The sequence below is a fragment of the Pseudophryne corroboree genome, chromosome 11 (genome assembly GCF_028390025.1).
Source record: "Pseudophryne corroboree isolate aPseCor3 chromosome 11, aPseCor3.hap2, whole genome shotgun sequence".
Taxonomy (NCBI): Eukaryota; Metazoa; Chordata; class Amphibia; order Anura; family Myobatrachidae; genus Pseudophryne; species Pseudophryne corroboree.
In genome coordinates, this window is record NC_086454.1 from 285,589,812 (window position 1) to 285,613,635 (window position 23,824).

Sequence of the window (23,824 nt, forward strand, 5' to 3'; positions counted from 1 at the left end):
GTGTTATGGTGTGAAGATAGGAAGTAGACAGAGCATGAAACAAGAGGGAGTTGTATCAAACTTTCTAAAGAGGACAAGTCGAGAAGTTGCTGGTAGAAATCAGTCAGCTTCTAGCTATCATTTTATAGAGTGTACAAGATAAATGATAGTTAAAAGTTAGCTGGTTACTATGGGCAACCTCTTCATGTGTCCTCTTTAGAAATTTTGAGAAGTGGTACTACTGCTACAAGGTGCCACAACTCTACCTATGCAAACCTACACACACCTCAATTATGTGCACTGCTCAGTATGGATGGAAAGACTATTTGTATGTGCTTTCTGGGGGGTAAATCATGCCCATGTTATGACCATCTCTGCATCAGCCGAAGTGGGAGATGCATCAAACCTTCAAGAGAGATAAGGAGCAGGATTTGCCCATGCTAACCAATCGGCTTGTAGCTCTCGTTAATCTAGCACAGCCTGTAAAATGACAGTTAGGGAGGTATTCAATTGTTTGAAAAGTCAGTTGGGTGCCTGTTTTTTATTATCTAATAGACAGGAAAAAACAGGCACCCAACCGACTTTTCAAACCATTGAATTCCCCATTTGAGTTAAATTGGTTGTATGGGCAACTTCTCCACTTTATCTCTCTCCAAGGTGTGATCAGGGTCAGACTGGTCCTCAGGTGTACAGTAGAAATCGCCGGTGGGCCCAACTGCCTAAGGGCCCACCCCCTCCAGACCAAGCACTCAAATTATACATTGTTACCAGTGGTGGATTTTACTTATGGACTGCAGAACTGCAGCCACTCAGGTAAAATCCGCCACCCAGCTCAGTGTCAGTGAAACCAGATGCAGTCCGTGACTGCACTGGCTTCACTGTGTCTGGCAGTGACTTCCTAAGGATGTCCTACCTGTCAGTCACGGACACAAAAGGCAGTCCCATTAGGAAGTGTTTCCTTTCTCTGGGACTGCCAGATAGAGCTGTGATTAGCAGAGACCTGGCTTCCCGTAGGAAGCCACTCCCTGCTTCGTCAGTCCTAGCCTGCTTCTATGGGCTGCAGATGATGTAGTCCATGGAAGCCAGGGGATTGCGCATTTGCAGTTTGGCTGCCAGATCCATTGCGCAGGTGCCGAGACCTATCGGACTGACTGTCTCCTCTCCCCTCTTCAGGCAGGCACGGAGTAATGGCAGCCCCCCTACCACCGTCAAGTAGGAGTCGCCGCTGATTGTTACTCTACTAGAGGGTCAGTAATTGGTGAAGCAGGTTCATGCATATACTTGGGTGCTTGGTTTGTTTATAAGGAAACTGCACCAAGATTAGCCCTACAGCCACACCCATCCCCTCCTTTATAAAGGGGCCCTGTTCTTTGCTTGTCTTCTCCAATGGTTGGCCAAGTCTTTCTGTGGTGACTGGCCACACCCCCTATGGGTGCTAGCCAGACCACTTAAGCTTGGACCCCTACCACTACAGTCCCTCATGGGCCCTTTATGCCATAGTGTCTGATACATCTTCCCACCAATGTGTTAAACTTCACTTAGTGCATATACTAACTGGGTGGTTCCTAGCAGTCAGAAGCAAATGGGGGTACAGGGTAACAAGAAATGCTCCCAGAATGCAGCCCTTAAATATTACCTTCTACAGTATATGTAGAATGGAACTTATGAGGAAATATTGATATTGTCAAGGGGCTATAAACTCCATACAGTATAAGCCCACTACAGGTAATTTGCTACACAAAGAATGGACATTGGGGGTCATTCCGAGTTGTTCGCTTGTTGCCGATTTTAGCTATGCTGTGATTTGTTGCTAATTGCGCATGCGCAAGGCACGCAGGGCGCATGCGCTTAGTTATTTAACTAAAAGCTTAGCAGATTTGCTGTGGATCCTGCGTCGCTTTTCAGTCGCTCTGCTGATCGGTGAATGATTGACAGAAAAGGGGCGTTTCTGGGTGGTAACTGAGCGTTTTCCGGGAGTGTGCTAAAAAACGCAGGCGTGTCATGGAAAAACGCGGGAGTGTCTGGAGAAACAGGGGAGTGGCTGGCCGAACGCAGGGCGTGTTTGTGACGTCAAACCAGGAACTGAACGGACTGAGCTGATCGCAATCTGTGAGTAGGTCTGGAGCTACTCAGAAACTGCAAAGAATTATTTAGTAGCAGTTCTGCTAATCTTTCGTTCGCACTTCTGCTAAGCTAAGATACACTCCCAGAGGGCGGCGGCCTAGCGTGTGCAATGCTGCTAAAAGCAGCTAGTGAGCAAACAACTCGGAATGAGGGCCAAGGGCCCTCATTCCGAGTTGTTCGCTCGCTAGCTGCTTTTAGCAGAACTGCTACTAAATAATTCTTTGCAGTTTCTGAGTAGCTCCAGACCTACTCACAGATTGTGATCAGCTCAGTCCGTTCAGTTCCTGGTTTGACGTCCCAAACACGCCCTGCGTTCGGCCAGCCACTCCCCTGTTTCTCCAGACACTCCCGCGTTTTTCCATGACACGCCTGCGTTTTTTAGCACACTCCCAGAAAACGCTCAGTTACCACCCAGAAACGCCCCTTTCCTGTCAAACATTCACGATCAGCAGAGCGACTGAAAAGCGCCGCAGAACCCACAGCAAATCTACAAAGTTTTTAGTTGAATAACTAAGCGCATGCGCCCTGCGTGCCTTGCGCATGCGCATTTTGCAACAAATCGCAGCATAGCGAAAATCTGCAACGAGCGAACAACTCGGAATGACCCCCATTGCTGTTTCAGATTTTCACAGTGCTATGCATATTGATTCAATCAATTTGATTGTGGAAGAATCACAATGTAGGGCACAAGGTGGCACTCAAGTATGACATTTTTGTAGTGCTTGACCCTCTGAAAAACATTAAAAAAAACAAAAACAAAAAACGAAAAACCCAAGCGTAGCCTGCAAAACCAGTGAAGCTTGGGCCTGTGGCAGGGGAACTATACCACAGTTAGTACTGCTCAAAGTCAAGTTACAGTGCAACGTTCTGCAAGACATCTTTGTCTCCACGTTATAAATTATCCTGAGCAAGTGAACTTCAAAAAAGGAAGGACAGGGAAGCCACTAATTTTTATAGTTCTTATTTACTAATTTTGAAAATGTTTGCATGTGTTGTAAAGGTGGCCCACTACGGAAACTTTTTTTGGCTTGCAATGGTGAATGTCTCACCACGGGAATCTTAGGAGAGGAGGGGGTCTTTGTGCAGTCTCCGTGTAGGCCCCCTCTTCTAATTGCTGTTGCTGCAGATGATTAGACTCTGACACTGGGCCAGAGTTTACTTCACATATGCAGGTCTCATTGATTTCTCTACTGTGCATGTAAAAATCTCTGGGAAAATGGGCGCCGCACCATTTTCCAGCGATTTGTGCATCACCAATGTGGTACCTTTGGAGAGGTGAGTATAATATATGGGTGCAGAGTGTGTGCTGTGGGCCCAATTGCACCACACACCCTGCACTTATTATAGATATGCCATTGTGTCTGACACCCACATAGAAAAAAGTTGCCTACCACTGATGCAGGGCATCCTCATACAAGTACTTTGTAGGCTATAACCAGAGAGGCGTTTCATTATCTTTTCTGGAAAGCACTGTAAGCATTACTTTGTACATGTTGTGATATTCAGAAGGGTAGAAAAGGGGGTCCGGAACGTTTTCTAAAGATCCCATTAAAGTAAATTAATTAACATTGAATGTTTCTGATGTTAAGGCTCGTACACACTGGGAGAGATGTGTGCTGAGTGATCTAGCACAGACCGCTCAGCACACATCTCTCCCCCCACTCAGCACTCAGCGCAATGTGTGCTGAGCAAGGGGGGTGTTCACTTCACAGAGCAGTGACTTGAGCGATCTACGAGATTTGGCATGCATGCCAAATCTAGAGTCAGCTGTAGCAATGCGCAGAGAGACCCGTGCTTAATTTCTAAGCAATCTGGTCAGTTTGCTTACAATTTAAGTACGGATCTCTCCGGGATGGCTGCGGGAGGGGACGGTTAGGGTTAGGCCACGGGAGGGGGGTTAGGATTAGGGGTAGGGTTAAAACACTGCAATCCGACGGGATGGACGCTATTTCGATTACGTACCCAACTGACAGGATTTCATACCTAACCCTTAACATGAATGAAATGTAATTTATAATGTTAAGTAACCCACATAACTTGCATGAATAACTTTAATTCTTTCGATATAATACTTTTGTTTCTAATGTCAATAGATTGAAGTGTGAAAAATCACATTACAAACACAAAAACAATGTATTTATTTTCCCTTCAAGCCTTTTTAGTAACATGTCCCCCTCTTTTACCATCCCTCAGTAACACCAGTTTTCTGTTAAAACTTGTTTGAGAGCCTAATGTGATAATTCCCATGGTGTAAGACTGCAAAAATCAGCAGATGCCAACTAAGCCCAAGAAAAGTATTGTTTTTTTTTTCTCCACATAATTAGTAGTGTAATTTTATAATGGAATTAATTAATGGAGCCACTTAGCAGCTGGCAAGAAAAAATGACAAGTGTAAGGATTCGCATTATCTATGACTCCTAGTGCCCAAATAGGTTTATAAAATTAAAAAATAAATTGATTTAGAAGAAAATTAATGCAGGCACATCCATAGTTAAGGGAATGTTTTCTGTGAATAGAGGGCAGAATTACAAGGGTACAAAAGACTCATATTTCAGTGACATCCTGAACAACAGTATTATGAGGATTGCATCCAATAGTGGATATTAAATAATATTTACCAAAACTAAACTTTACATTTTGGGGTTTGCAATCTCTTAAAGGTTGTTCCACACAAGCAGAATGATCACTAATGAACCCCGTGGGCTGATAAGAGAGTTGCGTGTAAAATGGAGGCAGATGACTCTATTCTGGTGGTGCTATCTTTCCTGTAATAGTGGGTGTCATTCCGAGTTGATCGTAGCTTTGCTATATTTAGCACAGCTACGATCATGTTCCCTGACATGTGGGGGGACGCCCAGCACAGGGCTAGTCCTCCCCGCATGTCAGTGCCGCGCCCCCCCCCCCCCCCCGCACAAATACAAATGCATCGCACATCGGCGATGCCTTTGTATTGGAGGAGTAGCTCCCAGCCAGCGCACCTCCTGCGGCTGGCCGGAAGTTATTTGTCGCTGCCGCAGCGGCTGCTTGAGATATTATGCAGCCGCCGCGGCCCGCCCCCCAACGGTCCAGCCACGCCTGCGTTGGCCGGACCGCTCCCCCTAAACGGCAGCTTAACGCCGCCGTTCAGCCCCCTCCCGCCCAGCGACCGCCTCTGTCTCAGAGGCGATTGCGAGGCAACGAAAGCTGCCATGCACCAGCGCACTGCGGCGCCGGCGCATGCGCAGTTCTGACCAGATCGCTGCGCTGCAACAAACTGCAACGAGCGATCGGGTCGGAATGACCCCCATTATCAGGAAAATAGCACATACACAGAAGGTAGCAAAGGTTCTTGCACAGTGTCCGAAAGCCGTCGCTCCCTAGCGATCGCCTCTGCCTGATTGACAGGCAGAAGCGGTCGCTGGGTGAGAGGGGACGGCACGGCGGCATTTGCCCGCCATTTTGGGGGTGCAGTATGGCCCACGCAGGCGTTGCTAGACCGTGCAGGGAGGCGGGCCGCAGCGGCTGCATGATGTCACACACAGCCGCTGCGACCAGGGGCAGCGCCGAGCAACTCCCGGCCAGCAGCAGGAGCTGCCCTGGCTGGGAGTTACTCAACAAGTACAAAAGCATCGCCACTGTGCGATGCTCTTGTACATGTGGAGGGGCGGACAGACATGCGGGGCGGGCTAGCGTACCCCCACATGTCTGGGAACATGATCATAGCTGTGCTAAATTTAGCACAGCTACGATCAACTCGGAATGACCCCCATCAGCAAAAAGAATACATAGTGTGTGTGTGTGTGCATGAGAGGGGGGGGGGGTGCTACATTGCACATAGTGGGGAGTGGGGTTTCTTCTCCATAGATCCTTATAATATCCGATTCCTTGTGATGGACTTAGTTGTAAATCAGAATGTACAATGGGCCTAATTCAGACCTGATCGCTAGGCTTCGTTTTCTCACAGCCTGCGATCAGGTCTGAACTGCACATGCGTATGCCCCGCAATGCGCAGGCACGTAGGTCCTCAGCGACGGGATGTGCGAGAAAAGCGATCGCATGGGCGATTGCAAGGTGACTGACTGGAAGGGGCCATTTGTGGGTGGCAACTGACCGTTTTTAAGGAGTGTCCGGAGAAACGCAGGAGGGACCAGGTGTTTGAAGGGAGGGTTTCTTACGTCAGCTCCGGCCCCGATCATCGCACTAGAAGAGTAAGTCCTGGGCTGTGCAGAGACTACACAAACTTTTGTTTGTGCAGCTCTCCTGCACATGCGATAGCACCCCTGCACAGCGATTTCCCCCTCCCCCTGTAGGTGGCGACTACCTGATCGCAGGGATGCAAAAAACGCACCCTAGCGACTAGGTCTGAATTTGGCCCAATGTTTTAAGTCTGTGATTTTCAACCTTTTTTAAGTCGCGGCACACCGAACAATATTTTTAAATTGCCAAGGCACACCATCAGTCCCCTACGGGGAAAACAAACCCACACACATTGGCCCCCACAGAAAAAAAAACAAACAAACACACACTGGCCTCCACAGAAAAAACTATGACATTATTCCCCATAGAAAAAAATAATCACATTGCACCCCACATAAGTCATTTTGCTCCCCACATAAATTACATTACTCCCTACATACAAGATATTCCTCCCCACATAAGTTACATTGTCCCCCCACATACATTGCTCCCCACATAAGTTTCATTGCCGCCCCCCCCCCCCCCCCATACATTATTCCCCACAAATATTAGCCCCTACCGTCATCTGTCCTCCGCCCAGTCTGTCCCTCAGTGGCGGGAGTTGCTTACAGGGCTGCAAGTACTGAGCAGCGGGCGGGCAGGTGCGGATGCATGCGGGCGGGAGGGGGACAGGTGTGGATGCGCGAGGATGGCGGGTGGGAGGGAGAACAGGTGTGGATGCGGAAGGGTGGGCGGGCTGCCTGGCATGTGGGATGTGGTTTGCGTGACCTATGATGTCACCGCCGCGTCTCCGTGGCATAGATCACGGCCCATGCACCATTGAGCCTGAGCCTCCTAGAGGATCTTAGCGCTGCGGCTGCCTGGGCTCACAGTTTGTTTTGAAGGTACGGTAGCAGCTTCGGCTCCGCGGCACACCTTACAACTGGTCACGGCACACTAGTGTGCCTCGGCACACTGGTTGAAAATGCCTGTTTTAAGTGGTGCCAAAAGAATCAAATTCTATGTAGACTGAGGGAAATAACATTATGATATAAGTGTAACAGAGTCTCCGTACAAAGTGCTTTTAGCAACACTGGTACTGCAAAGGGAAGTGAGTGACTAGGACAAGAGCCTGATTAAATTCCAGGGAACACATACTGGTTTCTGTCAAAAATAACACATAGGATCTGATGCAGTTGGGGTGCAGGTTGGACTACGAAACAGCATACCCAACAGTGATGAATTTGCCATTAGGCACGTGAGGCACGTTGCTAGGGGCAGCACTTGGATGCACATACTTGCGGCACATGCAGCAAAGTACTGTGCTTTGCACATGCGCCAGACCTGTACTGCACATTTGCAATATACAGTAGGTCTGCAACAGCGGACGCAGTATGGCATCAGACCATCAGTGATTGACAGTATGATTGCAGTTGTGGGGCAGGGTAAGGGGCGCTGACGGTCTATGTTTCTCAAAATGGAGGCATGTTGTGGGGGGAGGAATGGGGCCAGCAGTGACAGGGCCGGGATCTTCGACTGAGGACAGCCTCCTGGCCTCTAGCACGGACCTGCAGCGGTACATGAAGTGACATTTCCTTTTCCAAGTAGTAATGTATCTTTCTCTGACGTCCTAGTGGATGCTGGGAACTCCGTAAGGACCATGGGGAATAGCGGGCTCCGAAAGAGGCTGGGCACTCTAGAAAGATTTATGACTACCTGGTGTGCACTGGCTCCTCCCACTATGACCCTCCTCCAAGCCTCAGTTAGATTTTGTGCCCGGCCGAGGTTGGATGCACACCTAGGGGCTCTCCTGAGCCCTTAGAAAGAAAGTATAGATTTAGGTTTTTTATTTTCAGTGAGACCTGCTGGCAACAGGCTCACTGCAGCGAGGGACTAAGGGGAGAAGAAGCAATCTCGCCTGCTTGCAGCCGGATTGGGCTTCTTAGGCTACTGGACACCATTAGCTCCAGAGGGATCGACCGCAGGCCCAGTCCTTGGTGTTCGGTCCCGGAGCCGCGCCGCCGTCCCCCTTACAGAGCCAGAAGCAAGAAGAGGTCCGGAAAAACGGCGGCAGAAGACATCAGTCTTCACCAAGGTAGCGCACAGCACTGCAGCTGTGCGCCATTGCTCCTCATACACACTTCATACTCCGGTCACTGAGGGTGCAGGGCGCTGGGGGGGGGCGCCCTGAGAAGCAATAATAACACCTTGGCTGGCAAAAATTCCACAATATATAGTCCCAGAGGCTATATATGTGGAAAATACCCCTGCCAGAATATGGAAAAAAGCAGGAGAATAGTCCGCGGAAAAGGGGCGGAGCTATCTCTCACAGCACACTGGCGCCATTTCTCCTTCACAGATCCGCTGGAAGGAAGCTCCCTGGCTCTCCCCTGCAGTCTACACTACAGAACAGGGTAAAAACAGAGAGGGGGGGCACTAAATTTAGGCGCAGTATATAATATATAGAAAAAGCAGCTATAGGGGACATAACTCAGTTAGTCCCTGCATTATATAGCGCTCTGGTGTGTGCTGGCATACTCTCACTCTGTCCCCCCAAAGGGTTTTTGTGGGTCCTGTCCTCATTCGGAGCATTCCTTGTGTGTGTGCGGTGTGTCGGTACGGCTGTGTCGACATGTTTGATGAGGATAATGATGTGGAGGCGGAGCAGATGCCTTTAGAAGGGATGTCACCCCCTGCGGGGCAGACACCTGAGTGGATGAGCTTATGGAAAGTAATGAGTGCACGTATAGACTCCTTACATAAGAAAATCGACGACATGCCAAATGTGGGACAGCCGACTTCTCAGCTCGTGCCTGCCCAGGCGTCGCATGGGTCGTCAGGGGCTCTAAAACGCCCGCTACCGCAAGCAGACCCAGATGTCGACACTGATACTGACACCAGTGTCGACGACGATGAGTCTAACCTGATGCCCACTAAGGCCATTCACTGCATGATTGAGGCAATGAAAGAGGTGTTACACATTTCTGATATAACTACAGGTACCACTAAAAAGGGTATTATGTTTGGAGAGAAAAAACTACCCGTAGTTTTTCCCCCATCAGATGAATAAAATGAAGTGTGTGAAGAAGCGTGGGCTTTCCCTGATAAAAAATTGGTAATTCCTAAGAAGGTACTAATGGCGTTCCCTTTCCCGCCAGAGGATAGGTCACGTTGGGAAACACCCCCCAGGGTGGATAAAGCGCTCACACGTTTGTCTAAAAAGGTGGCACTACCGTCTCCGGATACGGCCGCCCTCAAGGAACCTGCTGATAGAAAGCAGGAGGCGATCCTGAAGTCTGTATATACACACTCAGGCATTATACTTAGGCCAGCTATTGCGTCAGCTTGGATGTGCAGTGCTGCCGCTGCGTGGTCAGATAAACTGTCAGAAAATATTGACACATTAGACAGAGACACGATCCTGTTAACCATAGACCATATAAAAGACTCAGTCTTATATATGAGAGATGCACAGAGGGAAATCTGCCGACTGGCATCTAAAGTAAGTGCATTGTCCATTTCTGCTAGGAGAGGCTTATGGACTCGCCAGTGGACAGGAGATGCAGATTCTAAAAAGCACATGGAAGTGTTGCCATATAAGGGTGAGGAATTATTTGGGGATGGTCTCTCGGACCTAGTTTCCACAGCAACGTCTGGGAAGTCAGCATTTTTACCCCATGTCCCCTCACAGCCTAAGAAGGCGCCGTTTTATCAGGTTCAGTCCTTTCGGACCCAGAAAAACAGGCGTGGAAAAGGCGGGTCCTTTCTGTCCAGAGGCAGAGGTAGGGGAAAAAGGCTGCAACAAACAGCAGGTTCCCAGGAGCAAAAGTCCTCCCCCGCTTCTTCTTCTAAGTCCGCCGCATGGCGGTGGGGCTCCACAGGCGGAGCCAGGTACGGTGGGGGGTCGCCTCAAGAATTTCAGCGATCAGTGGGCTCGCTCACAGGTGGATCCCTGGATCCTGCAAATAGTATCTCAGGGGTACAAACTGGAATTCGAGGCGTCCCCACCCCACCGGTTCCTAAAATCTGCCTTGCCGATTGCTCCCTCAGACAGGGAGGCGGTGCTAGCGGCAATTCACAAGCTGTATTCCCAGCAGGTGATAATCAAGGTACCCCTACTTCAACAAGGCCGGGGTTATTATACCACACTATTTGTGGTACCGAAACCGGACGGTTCGGTGAGACCCTTTTTAAATTTAAAATCCTTGAACACGTACATAAAAAAATTCAAGTTCAAGATGGAATCGCTCAGGGCGGTTATTGCAAGCCTGGACGAGGGGGATTACATGGTATCCCTGGACATCAAGGATGCTTACCTGCATGTCCCCATTTACCATCCTCACCAGGAGTACCTCAGATTTGTGGTACAGGATTGCCATTACCAATTCCAGACGCTGCCGTTTGGCCTGTCCACGGCACCGAGGGTATTTACCAAGGTTATGGCGGAAATGTTGATACTCCTTCGAAAAAAGGGAGTTTTAATTATCCCGTACTTGGACGATCTCCTAATAAAAGCGAGGTCCAAGGAACAGTTGTTGGTGGGAGTAGCACTATCTCAGGAGGTGCTGCACCAGCACGGCTGGATTCTGAATATCCCAAAGTCACAGCTGGTTTCCGACGACACGGCTACTGTTCCTGGGTATGATTCTGGATACAGTCCAGAAGAAAGTGTTTCTCCCGGAGGAGAAAGCCAGGGAGTTGTCATCTCTAGTCAGAGACCTCCTGAAACCAAAACAGGTATCAGTGCATCGCTGCACACGGGTCCTGGGAAAGATGGTGGCTTCTTACGAAGCAATTCCCTTCGGCAGGTTCCATGCCAGAATCTTTCAGTGGGACCTGTTGGACCAGTGGTCCGGATCACATCTTCAGATGCATCGCTTAATAACCCTGTCTCCAAGAACCAGGGTGTCTCTACTGTGGTGGCTGCAGAGTGCCCATCTTCTAGAGGGCCGCAGGTTCGGCATACAGGACTGGGTCCTGGTGACCACGGATGCCAGCCTTCGAGGCTGGGGGGCAGTCATACAGGGAAGAAACTTCCAAGGACTATGGTCGAGTCAGGAGACTTCCCTTCACATAAATATTCTGGAACTAAGGGCCATCTACAATGCCCTAAGTCAAGCAAGATCCCTGCTCCTACACCAGCCGGTGCTGATCCAGTCAGACAACATCACGGCAGTCGCCCATGTAAATCGACAGGGCGGCACAAGAAGCAGGATGGCGATGGCAGAAGCCACAAGAATTCTCCGATGGGCGGAGAATCATGTACTAGCACTGTCAGCAGTGTTCATTCCGGGAGTGGACAACTGGGAAGCAGACTTCCTCAGCAGACACGACCTCCACCCGGGAGAGTGGGGACTTCACCCAGAAGTCTTCCAGATGCTGGTAAACCGTTGGGAAAAACCACAGGTGGACATGATGGCGTCCCGTCTCAACAAAAAGTTAAAAAGATATTGCGCCAGGTCAAGGGACCCTCAGGCCATAGCTGTGGACGCTCTAGTGACACCGTGGGTGTACCAGTCGGTTTATGTGTTCCCTCCTCTGCCTCTCATTCCAAAGGTATTGAGAATAATAAGAAAGCGAGGAGTAAACACAATTCTCGTGGTTCCGGATTGGCCAAGACAAGCGTGGTACCCGGAACTTCAAGAGATGCTCTCAGAGGACCCATGGCCTCTACCGCTCAGACAGGACCTGATACAGCAGGGGCCCTGTCTGTTCCAAGACTTACCGCGGCTGCGTTTGACGGCATGGCGGTTGAACACCGGATCCTAAAGGAAAAGGGTATTCCGGAAAAAGTCATTCCTACGCTTATTAAGGCCAGGAAAGATGTTACGGCAACGCATTATCACCGCATATGGCGGAAATATGTTGCATGGTGCGAGGCCAATAAGGCCCCAACAGAGGAATTTCAACTAGGTCGATTTCTGCATTTCCTGCAAGCAGGAGTGGATATGGGCCTAAAACTAGGCTCCATTAAAGTACAGATCTCGGCTCTGTCGATTTTCTTTAAAAAAGAACTAGCTTCAGTACCTGAAGTTCAGACATTTGTGAAAGGAGTGCTGTATATTCAGCCCCCATTTGTGCCTCCTGTGGCACCTTGGGATCTCAACGTGATGTTGAGTTTCTTAAAATCACATTGGTTTGAGCCACTAAAAACCGTGGATCTGAAATATCTCACGTGGAAAGTGGTCATGTTATTAGCCTTGGCTTCAGCCAGGCGAGTGTCAGAATTGGCGGCTTTATCATGTAAAAGCCCTTATCTGATTTTCCATAGGGATAGGGCAGAGTTGAGGACTCGTCCCCAATTTCTCCCTAAGGTGGTGTCAGCGTTTCACCTGAACCAGCCTATTGTGGTGCCGGCGGCTACTAGTGAATTGGAGGACTCCAAGTTGCTAGACGTTGTCAGGGCCCTGAAAATATATGTTTCCAGGACGGCTGTAGTCAGAAAATCTGACTCGCTGTTTATCCTGTATGCACCCAACAAGCTGGGTGCTCCTGCTTCTAAGCAGTCTATTGCTCGCTGGATTTGTAGTACAATTCAGCTTGCACATTCTGTGGTAGGCATACCACAGCCAAAATCTGTAAATGCCCATTCCACAAGGAAGGTGGGCTCATCTTGGGCGGCTGCCCAAGGGGTCTCGGCTTTACAACTTTGCCGAGCAGCTACTTGGTCAGGGGCAAACACGTTTGCAAAATTCTACAAATTTGATACCCTGGCTGAGGAGGACCTGGAGTTCTCTCATTCGGTGCTACAGAGTCATCCGCACTCTCCCGCCCGTTTGGGAGCTTTGGTATAATCCCCATGGTCCTTACGGAGTTCCCAGCATCCACTAGGACGTCAGAGAAAATAAGAATTTACTTACCGGTAATTCTATTTCTCGTAGTCCGTAGTGGATGCTGGGCGCCCATCCCAAGTGCGGATTGTCTGCAACACTTGTAAATAGTTATTGTTAACTAAAGGGTTATTGTTGAGCCATCTGTTGAGAGGCTCAGTTGTTTTTCATACTGTCAAACTGGATATAGTATCACGAGTTGTACGGTGTGATTGGTGTGGCTGGTAAGAGTCTTACCCGGGATTCTAAATCCTTCCTTATTATGTCAGCTCGTCCGGGCACAGTGTCCTAACTGAGGCTTGGAGGAGGGTCATAGTGGGAGGAGCCAGTGCACACCAGGTAGTCAGAAATCTTTCTAGAGTGCCCAGCCTCCTTCGGAGCCCGCTATTCCCCATGGTCCTTACGGAGTTCCCAGCATCCACTACGGACTACGAGAAATAGAATTACCGGTGAGTAAATTCTTATTTTTTTTTACTTGCAGAAATTCAGTTAAACCAGAGTAACCCTTTTACTGAATATTTTGGTTACATCCGGAGCAGCCATGATCCCATGTTGCTGGTGTCCCCGCTGGCTGTGGCTGGTATTGTAATTGGGCTTGTTCTCTTCCTGTCGTGTGTCACCATCATCATTGGAAGCCTGAGGAAAGATCGGGGAGGAGACTGGCGCCTTGAGAATCCGAGTTTTGGTATGAAGCTTTCCTTTATAATCCTACACATCAACACATGACAATATATATGTTTCTCAAATCTATTGTGTTGCACTAGACCGGTTTCTGATGGGGCACAGTCTTCCCATACCTCTAAGTTTAAGACAAAAACCCTCTCAAGTTAAAGTTCACAGAAAAGCTGTAAATATCTTCTCATGCCAGAATATAGAACTGCCATGTCTCTCCTAGATCTCTGCCATATCCCTAGCAGCGGAAGGTGGGGAGTGACTTCCGCCCCCTCCTCCATATTTCATTTCCATGGTTCACCTGATCACTGGCTTTAAATATGAACAGAAAGTTTAAGGACAAAGTTGGTCATTCCGAGTTGTTCGCTCGTTGCCAATTTTTGCTACGCTGCGATTTGTTGCTAACTGCGCATGCGCATGGTATGCAGCGTGCATGCGCTAAGTTATTTAACACAAAACTTAGTAGATTTGCTGGTGTTCGTCAAACGCTTTTCAGTCGCACTGCTGATCGGTAAATGATTGACAGGAAAGGGGCGTTTCTGGGCGGCAACTCAGCGTTTTTACGGCGTTGGCTAAAAAATGCAGGCGTGTCAGGGAAAAACGCGGGAGTGTCTGGAGAAACGGGGGAGTGGCTGGCCAAACGCAGGCCGTGTTTGTGACGTCAAACCAGGAACTAAATGGACTGAGCTGATCGCAATCTGTGAGTAGGTCTGGAGCTACTCAGAAACTGCAAAGAATTATTTATTAGCAGTTCTGCTAATCTTTCGTTCGCTATTCTGCTAAGCTAAGATACACTCCCAGAGGGCGGCGGCCTAGCGTGTGCAATGCTGCTAAAAGCAGCTAGCGAGCGAACAACTCAGAATGAGGGCCAAAGAGTAGTGGAGAGCCTTCTCCACTCCTAAGTGGGTGACTGTATGGTGTGGCAGTTCTGGAGGTTCTGCACAATGGCTCTGTAATCTGACCTATCTACAGTATGTAGGGAATTGCGATAGAATGATGGTATGAAGCTTTTATATTCCTGTATATACTATATCCAGGCATAGAATTATTTTTACTATTATATCATATGTCTCTGGATACTATATGGAGGCATACAATATAGGCATATTGGCTAGCTGGTGCATGTGAGACTATGGGACATAAGTATCAAACTCCCTAAGTAGGACAAGAGGAGAATCTGTCCATAACGTCCAGTCAGCTTATCGCTATAATTTAGTAAGTACTTTCTGAAAAATTATATGAAGAACCTGATTGGTTGCTATGGACAAGTCCACCTATCCTCCTTAGAAGGTTTAATACATAACCCCCTATAGTAGTATAATCTGTATGGGGCATACTGGCTATATACTGTCTGCATATGAGACTACATGGTCATGTAGATGTTTTAGCTGTGTTGTGGCTTTATGGAAGTACATAAAAGGGGCCATATGAAAAAAAAATAGTTGGGCATAGGTGTGCGCAGGCTGAGAGGAAGTGGTGCATGATGATAATGTCAAATATTACCTTTAAACATAAGCTATTTACTATTACGGACTAAGTACGCTATTTACGTACTGATTACCATAGGGGTACGCACTTAGCGTAACAGACGCTAAGCCGTGGGCGTGACGCACGAGCGATGCGTACACTCACGGTTTTACGCTTCGTACCAAGCACGCTATAGGCGTACCGTGTACCGTACTGCTACGGTATTGGCGTAGCGGACGCTGCGCCGTGAGAGTGAGACGAGTGGTGCAGACGCTCACAGAATGATACGCAGTAAACCTTATTAATAACACACAGTAAGAATATGCTTATATTCTAAACCTTAGTAATCTAATACTACAATGATGTAACGCTGAAAACCCTTAACAATGTGTATGCTGTTTGAGCGATTATGACGCTAAGAAAACCCTTAGTAAGGAGTGAAAACACAAGACCTGGTTTTGATTTAAAAACCACAGCGGTTCTAACACCGCCGTGGATGGTTTAGAGAAAAGGGGAAAAACACAATACAAGTTATACACTACAAACTAACATCAAAATCTAACACAGTAACAGAGAATAATATGAACAATAACAAACAAGAGTGAACAAATTGAAACGAATGGCGAACAGAATGGATAACAAAATGGCTACAGAGAAATATACATACGTGGGGATGATTCGCAAGAGCGTCCTGGATCCAGCCCTCAGCATTCAGAGAGAAAGCCTTCAGAGAGAGTAAGTGTCTGGCCAGGCAATGGTGGTCTTTATATACACAACATACATTCACAATACAATGGTCCCTATAATCTCATTGTTCATTGGACACAGGAATGTGTCTCCACATTAAAGCAAAGGTCAAGGTGGATTTGAACAGGTGGGCTGTGTCTTTCTCCAACTGCTCTGGTGGGAGGTATCCTCAGGATTCCCGCCGCATGTGTAATTTACAACAAATACAATATATGTTCATAAACTACTTTTGCACATAACTACACGCAGGAGCGAGCGATCCTTTCCTAACCAACACCGAAATGTTACCCTTAAAATATCCTACAGCTGGATACTAGACACCACCTTTCAACCTTTATCTGACCCTTCCTATCATGCAAAGAGGAATCTCTCTGTCCAGGAACCGTTTAAACTAAACATACTCGCTGACATTGTCTAGGGGAATATTAGCTATAAAACACACTATATGGGTTAAATAGGCTACGATCGAGTCGCACGCTAGACGCTCACAAACTCCGCCGTAAATACACATCTCATGCGCACGAGACGCTGTAGCGTCCCCTACTCAACTTGCGGGTATGTGCACGTACGGGGGAGTGGGTGCACGAGCAGCGCACGTGTGCATGAGGGGTTAGTACAAGGCATATGCATCATGATATTTTTCGACTTTGACAGTCCACCCTTTGGCAGTCAACAATAACTGCCACTTATCTAAACAACTAAGCAGAAAAATATATAATACCGTGAAATACCTATATATGATTGGGTGTAGGGAGGAGAGGAGAAGGTGGGAAATGTATGACCTAGTGGGATAGTAAAAGCATGTATGTATGAAATTCATGTCTGAGGGGTCATGTATCATCGTGCCGTACATGTTCTAAAATAAGCCTCGAGGTATTGCGAAGTATACATTGAATCCTTCTTATCCCGTATTAAGGGTCTGTAAGTGGGCTAACACTCTACCGAGCTCTTTTCGGCTTTTAGTTCCAACAAATGGGGTGCACATTATTTGATGATACATGATGGGGAAAAATATGTGAGTGCTAATATATGTGCCTATATTACCTGTCGACTATGTGTGTCAATACCTGAAGATCGTAGAGATGAAGATAAGAAACATGCGTTATAAATGCATTCATATGATAATGTATGTGATTGTCCTTGGATGTCTTGTTGATGTCTTGTCCGGGTTGCTGTATCTTTGCTGTAAGTGGCAAGCAAAGTTTTTCAAGTGTCCATAGAAAGTTAAAGTCTCTAAAAGTTCATCAAATGTCTGTGAAAAAGTTCATCAATGGTCTGTATAAAAGGTCATCAAAATCTTCTTCCGAGTGGATGTCTTTTTACCTTGGAGAAAAACAAAGGAGAAACGGGTGAAAGTAACGGACCGTGGAATCACGTCTTATCACAGCATTGTCTCAATTGATGGGTCATAAATTAAACCAGTTGTTGTTACAATGCCCTCGCTCCTCAAACTCATCAATTTGGTACTTCGCTTGCGATGCATTAAAATCCGAACACATCTGAATATCAAACCAATCATTATGACAACTCCTAGGATACATAAGAGAAATGTCCCTACATTAACGATAACATTTTGAGCCCATTCTCCTAAACCTGAGAGCCAATTGCGTGGGTTCAACCATGATACCCAGCCGGTCAGTTCATTACTCACAGCAGTAAGGGTAAGGTTGTGTCTCCTTCGGAACTCCCACTTCAATTGCAAGATATCGTCCATCTTTTGATCTATGACCTCGGTTGGGTCATCAGTGCTGTTTGTGATATACGTACAGCACTTTACACCATACTGAGTTGCTAGGGTGACACAATACCCGCCTGTCACCGCTGTGATGTAATTTAGAACCATCCTGTGCTGGATCAGTTCCGTTTTGTAAGCTTGCAATTCTCTCCCAGTATACCTGAAGGTGTCATCATACATCTCGGTGATATTGTCTATCAGGTTCGCTAGCGCAGTTATATACCTAAAATTTATAACTCCTCTGGCGGTACGGGTGATATCTAGCGCGAGTAGGAATTGAATCCCGGTGGATTCGTGTATCAAATCAGAGGCTGCATGCTCTGTCCTATCTATAAGGTGTCTCTTAACAATGTGTTCGTAATGGGTGTGAGTGTAAGGAGCTTGAGCATTGCGGTGAACGTCTTTCATTTTATCATGGGTAATGGTCATTACTTCTGGCAACACTCTTCCAATGTAACACAATCCCTCTGAGTTTGGGGCAAGCCACTTATACGCCTTCCTCCCACATATGAAATATGCATCATCGGGGAGGACATATGGGACAGAATATGACATCACCATATTACAAACCTTCCAGGTGAAAAATCCTATCCCTAACTCTCTCATTTGTCTAGTACACGTATCAGGCTGTATGATATGTGCACAGTATCCTGGTGATACTTCTCCAACTCGCATGGTCCTACTTCCTAGAGTGTACCTATACTGAAAATATCTCCCACCGTTGGCTATTTGGCGTATAAGCTCTGAGTCTATGGGCATTCTATCGGCTCTGTGTGAAAATGCCATGGTTTGGTTGTTCCATGTCACTTCCCAATTTCCCGGCTTTCGGGGATTGGAAATGTTAAAACATACTAAGGACCTATCCACATGATATTGGTGGAGCTTCAAACTAGGTGGCTTAGAAATATTAAATTTCTTGTCCACCGGTCTCCCACCCCTTAATTCAAGTACCTCATCTATCGTTAAAGCGTATGGCACTAGTCCTGACTTTCTATGACCTTGAGGTACTTGTGAGCACACCCAGCATTCCGTTTGGTTTAAAACCTTACCCACTAATGAGTGATAGTCACTCAATGGATGACGGTCCATGTTGATATTAAGGCTGGACTGACATCTCTGGATGCACTCGTCCTCAACTATGTTTTCACAATTCCTATAGATACAATTCTCTTCAGCTAATAATCCTTCGCAATGTCTCTTAGTGTCATGACTACCAGATCGTTTTCTGATACTCTCCTTTGCTCGGTGATTGTGTTGCTCTTGGAATTCTACGAATCCATCCTTGTCATCAGAACCCATTCCAGATCCTTTCTCGACCTCTCTGGTACTCTCACCAAAACAGACTGCTCTGGTCAACAACAGAGTCAACAGGAAAACACGGAATGCAGTCTCTTGGGACAAGTCCATCTTGCAGGAGGAGAAAGAAAGAGTGGTAATGGGGGAAAAGAAAATACTTAGGAGGGAAAGAAAATTGTTACGATAATTCGTCTCTAGTCTTGTTGTTCTTCTTGCTCAGATGCCGTCTCAACAGTGCTGCCTCTCAGTCTTCCCAAAACGAACACTCCAGTGATACTATATTCTTTCCGAATCAGCGATCTTTCTGTAAGGAGCATAAATCTTGCATTACCATTTGTTTAACTGTTGTATGACATACCATCCGTAAAACATGAAAGAACAAAAAGAGAGAGAATAATAGAAACAGAGAAAAATTGTCAGATTTCCGTTCACCATCAGGCTGTCACACCAACATGTCCATCGGTATCTCTGCACTGTCTTCCCCACCAGTATTTCCACCCTCTGTGCGTGGCCAGGCACAATGATGCTGGTAAGATGGACCTCTGAAAGACCAAGTAGATATGTGACGTTTGAGCTGTAGTTCTGCTGGTGAACGTCAGAGATGAAGAGGAAACATTTAAAGATAAATCACAGGGTTTACCTGGCCGCCCTTGTGTCTACAAGGAATGACCTACCAATTACACCGACTGTAACCTCAGGCTTACTATCAAGGCTAACAATCAACTTCACTGGCTGCAGACTATAGGTGCGGCCCAAAATTTTTCCTATATGATCCCTGATTACAATTACGTGTGTCATAACTTTGCTCGTGTTCTTGTCTAGGAGGTCTGACTTTATGTGTGCTGTTACAGTTGCTGGCATAATGCCCTTCCCTTTTACACAGATAACAAACCCTTGGCTTCCTCCATGTGCCAGGGGCTGGGGGTTTTGGTCGATTTGATGCCTCTTCTAGTGCTTGGATGCTCATCACCATCAACAGCTCTCCCTGTGCTTCCCTGGTTCTTTGGATATTATGGTCATGTTCGATAGCGGACTCTCTTAATGCAGCCACCGAGATACCTCTCCAGTTAGGTTGAGTGGTCTGTACCCTTGTTCTCAACACTTCTTTTAAACCTTCCATTAATACGGACACCGCTACCTCTCTATGATGTACACTTTCCTCAATGTCCGCGATCCCAGTGTATCTAGCCAGTTCCTCTGATGCTCGATGGAAATAATCAGAAGCAGTTTCACCTTCTTTTTGTCTAATGGAGAAAATTTTGTTCCACTTGACAACAGTTGGGAAATATACTCCTAATTGCAGGTTGATCTGTTCAACATTTTCCTGATTGTACTCTTCAGTGAGAGGTACTTCTGCGTCTAACTTACAATCAGTAATGAATTTCGCAGGGTCAATACTAGAGGGCAAACATGCCCGCTGTACTGTCCGCCAATCTTTGTTAATGGGTTCGGCGGCGTTACCTAGTTCTTTAATGAACCTTTGGCATGCGGCTAGATCTCTCCTGGGATCGGGAAATTCAGACATAATTGTCCTCAATTCTGTCCGGGACCAGGGACAATGCATGGCAATGTCTCTGACGGGAGTGACTCCCTGAGCGTCAGTCCTCCCATTGGGGACTGCGATCACCCTGACAGGATTTAGTTCAATTACACCATCTTGTGTTGACTCTACAATGTGAGGTGCAATTGTCTGTGCATAATATACAATACCGTACTTACCTGTGGACACGACCTCACCTGACCCTCCGTTAGGGGGCTTTACTACTGCCTTTACCGATTGGGCCGTGCCCACCTGGGTGTCTTCTATGGTGGCTGCTGGAGAAAGTGCCGACATCGTGCTGGGCTCACTTTCTTGCTTGTAATCCTGAGGGAAGTTTAACATGGGGTGCAACTTGGACGAGTTAGAATTTGTATATTTATCAGTTTTACTCCTATCGTCATTAACACATTTATTACGTTTACTCTTATTGTCATTAATACATTTATTAAGTGCACTATTATCATCATATCCCAGTATGCCATTCTCTGTAGCCATTGTCTCTCCAGTTGCCATCAGTTTCCTGTTAGGGTTAGAACCAGCTGTGTAAGCTAATTCCTTCTGTATATCACTCTCTCGTTGCCATAAATGTAAACAGTTTGTGTGTCTGATTTTTTGTTTTTGGGACTTTAACAGACAGATCCTAAGCCTTAGATTATGTAATACCTCTGAGTCAAAACTACCTATCCCAGGAAATGGTGCTTTATCCCCCACAGTCATTCGTGTCCATTCATCACAAAAGGTCTCAGTGTGGGGACCATACTTCCCCCACATTACTAACCGGGCAGACCCCCGGGGTCTGAACTCTGCAGTCTGAACCCTGACTGCTAAACGTCCCTGTGCTGTGCACTTGGCTTCCATTGTGGACCTTTTTAACACAGAAAAACTTCCTAAAATGTACCAAACACAGTAGTCTACGGTGGAAATCCTTAAAGCTCTTCCACTGAACTTCTTCTGCTCCGGGTATCCCCGGTCCGCCTTTTAGCAGACTCGTGTAGCCGTTGCAGGCCCTATCTTTATTTTACACAAATCACGATTGCATGTGCTCACTACAACGCGTATGAGGATAAGATTTACGCACGAATATGCAACCTCATATCATGTTGCGTCAATTGTTTACACATACAACCGTGCGGTCCAATCGTACCACTTATAGACACTTGTTATCTATAAATGGTAGGATCATTGGAGTCTCTTCCGTCTGTGCTCCACAACAGCCGGAGCGTAATACCACGAAAACTTTTATTACACTCCGTCGCACGTGTACACTTGGACTGTGCTCGCACGTTTTCACCTAGACCGTGCTTCACCAAGTTTCACCAAGCTTCACCAAGACCACCAAGCGGGATTCAATACACTCATACCTTTTTCAGCCCAGACTATCATTCTATAGTTTTCTGATCAGAAAAATAATTTCTTGTTAACTGATAGCTTTCCCCAGAGGTAATACAGAAAAAAAGGTGTTTTAAAACTAAATATTGGATACTGATCAATTTGTGCTATTATCGCGTGGCTACCGTCTCGCCTAAACTGAAACAATGCTATCGTGTGATTTGTATTTAGTGGGCGTATCTGTACGCACGTTGCGTAATATACGCCACGTGTGTAGGCCTTTGCGTTGCGTACGCAGTCCCGCACGCTGTCCGGGACACGTGTACAAAGGCCGGATACGTCCGCAGTAATACAAATAACACGCTTCTATAAATGTAAATGATATTCAACTATAATCGCTTACCCACACCACACAGTATCTCCTGTATAAGCCTTTATAACTGGGCCAGGCTGCGTGTGTGTTTTACATGTACTCCCTTAAATGTTACTTTATATTTTTAACTAAATAGCAACAAATTTCTCGGCACGGGTCAAAATGTATCTAATAATCAATGCTAATGGCAACAAGCGAATAGATATGCAGAGTACACATATAAAATACAGGTGTGTGCGTGTGTTGCGTGCGCAATTTGCACCAAACAGAAATTTAACAGATTTTAAGAAAACAATAGCTTTACGTTCTTACCTTTCGGATCCAGATCCCACCAGCATCCCTACAAACCAAGCGGAGCAGACGCTTATCTAATCAGCACTACTGTATCCCCGACCACCAAACGGCTAACAGGGGATACTACCTTCAGGCCCTTTGCTGATAGATAAAAGTCTGCCTTGTCCTGCTAGGCTGCGGATATGAGGAGGACCGGACGAGCCCTCAATTGATAATGTCAAATATTACCTTTAAACATAAGCTATTTACTATTACGGACTAAGTACGCTATTTGCGTACTGATTACCGTAGGGGTACGCACTTAGCGTAACAGACGCTAAGCCGTGGGCGCGACGCACGAGCGATGCGTACGCTCACGGTTTCACGCTTCGTACCAAGCACGCTATAGGCGTACCGAGTACCGTGCTGCTACAGTATTGGCGTAGCAGATGCTGCGCCATGAGAGTGAGACACGAGCGGCGCAGACGCTCACAGAATGATATGCAGTAAACCTTATTAATAACACACAGTAAGAATATGCTTATACTCTAAACCTTAGTAATCTAATACTACAATGATGTAACGCTGAAAACCCTTAACAATGTGTATGCTGTTTGAGCGATTGTGATGCTAAGAAAACCCTTAGTAAGGAGTGAAAACACAAGACCTGGTTTTGATTTAAAAACCACAGCGGTTCTAACACCGCCGTGGATGGTTTAGAGAAAAGGGCAAAAACACAATACAAGTTATACACTACAAACTAACATCAAAATCTAACACAATAACAGAGAATAATATGAACAATAACAAACAAGAGTGAACAAATTGAAACGAATGGCGAACAGAATGGATAACAAAATGGCTACAGAGAAATATACATACGTGGGGATGATTCGCAAGCACGTCCTGGATCCAGCCCTCAGCATTCAGAGAGAAAGCCTTCAGAGAGAGTGAGTGTCTGGCCAGGCAATGGTGGTCTTTATATACACAACATACATTCACAATACAATGGTCCCTATAATCTCATTGTTCATTGGACACAGGAATGTGTCTCCACATTATAGCAAAGGTCATAGGTGGATTTGAACAGGTGGGCTGTGTCTTTCTCCAACTGCTCTGGTGGGAGGTATCCTCAGGATTCCCGCCGCATGTGTAATTTACAGCAAATACAATATATGTTCATAAACTACTTTTGCACATAACTATACGCAGGAGCGAGCGATCCTTTCCTAACCAACACCGAAATGTTACCCTTAAAATATCCTACAGCTGGATACTAGACACCACCTTTCAACCTTTATCTG

General features: G+C 46.7%; 1 protein-coding gene across 3 annotated transcripts in view; it reads left to right on the plus strand.

Moving 5' to 3' along the window:
- Positions 1-23,824, plus strand: part of BEAN1 (brain expressed associated with NEDD4 1) — a 61,343-nt gene that overhangs the window by 9,135 nt on the left and 28,384 nt on the right. For all 3 annotated transcript variants that reach the window (XM_063945403.1, XM_063945402.1, XM_063945404.1), the window contains exon 3: positions 13,570-13,773. In XM_063945403.1, the coding sequence (XP_063801473.1) occupies positions 13,570-13,773 (204 nt within the window). The remainder of the gene's footprint in view (positions 1-13,569; positions 13,774-23,824) is intronic.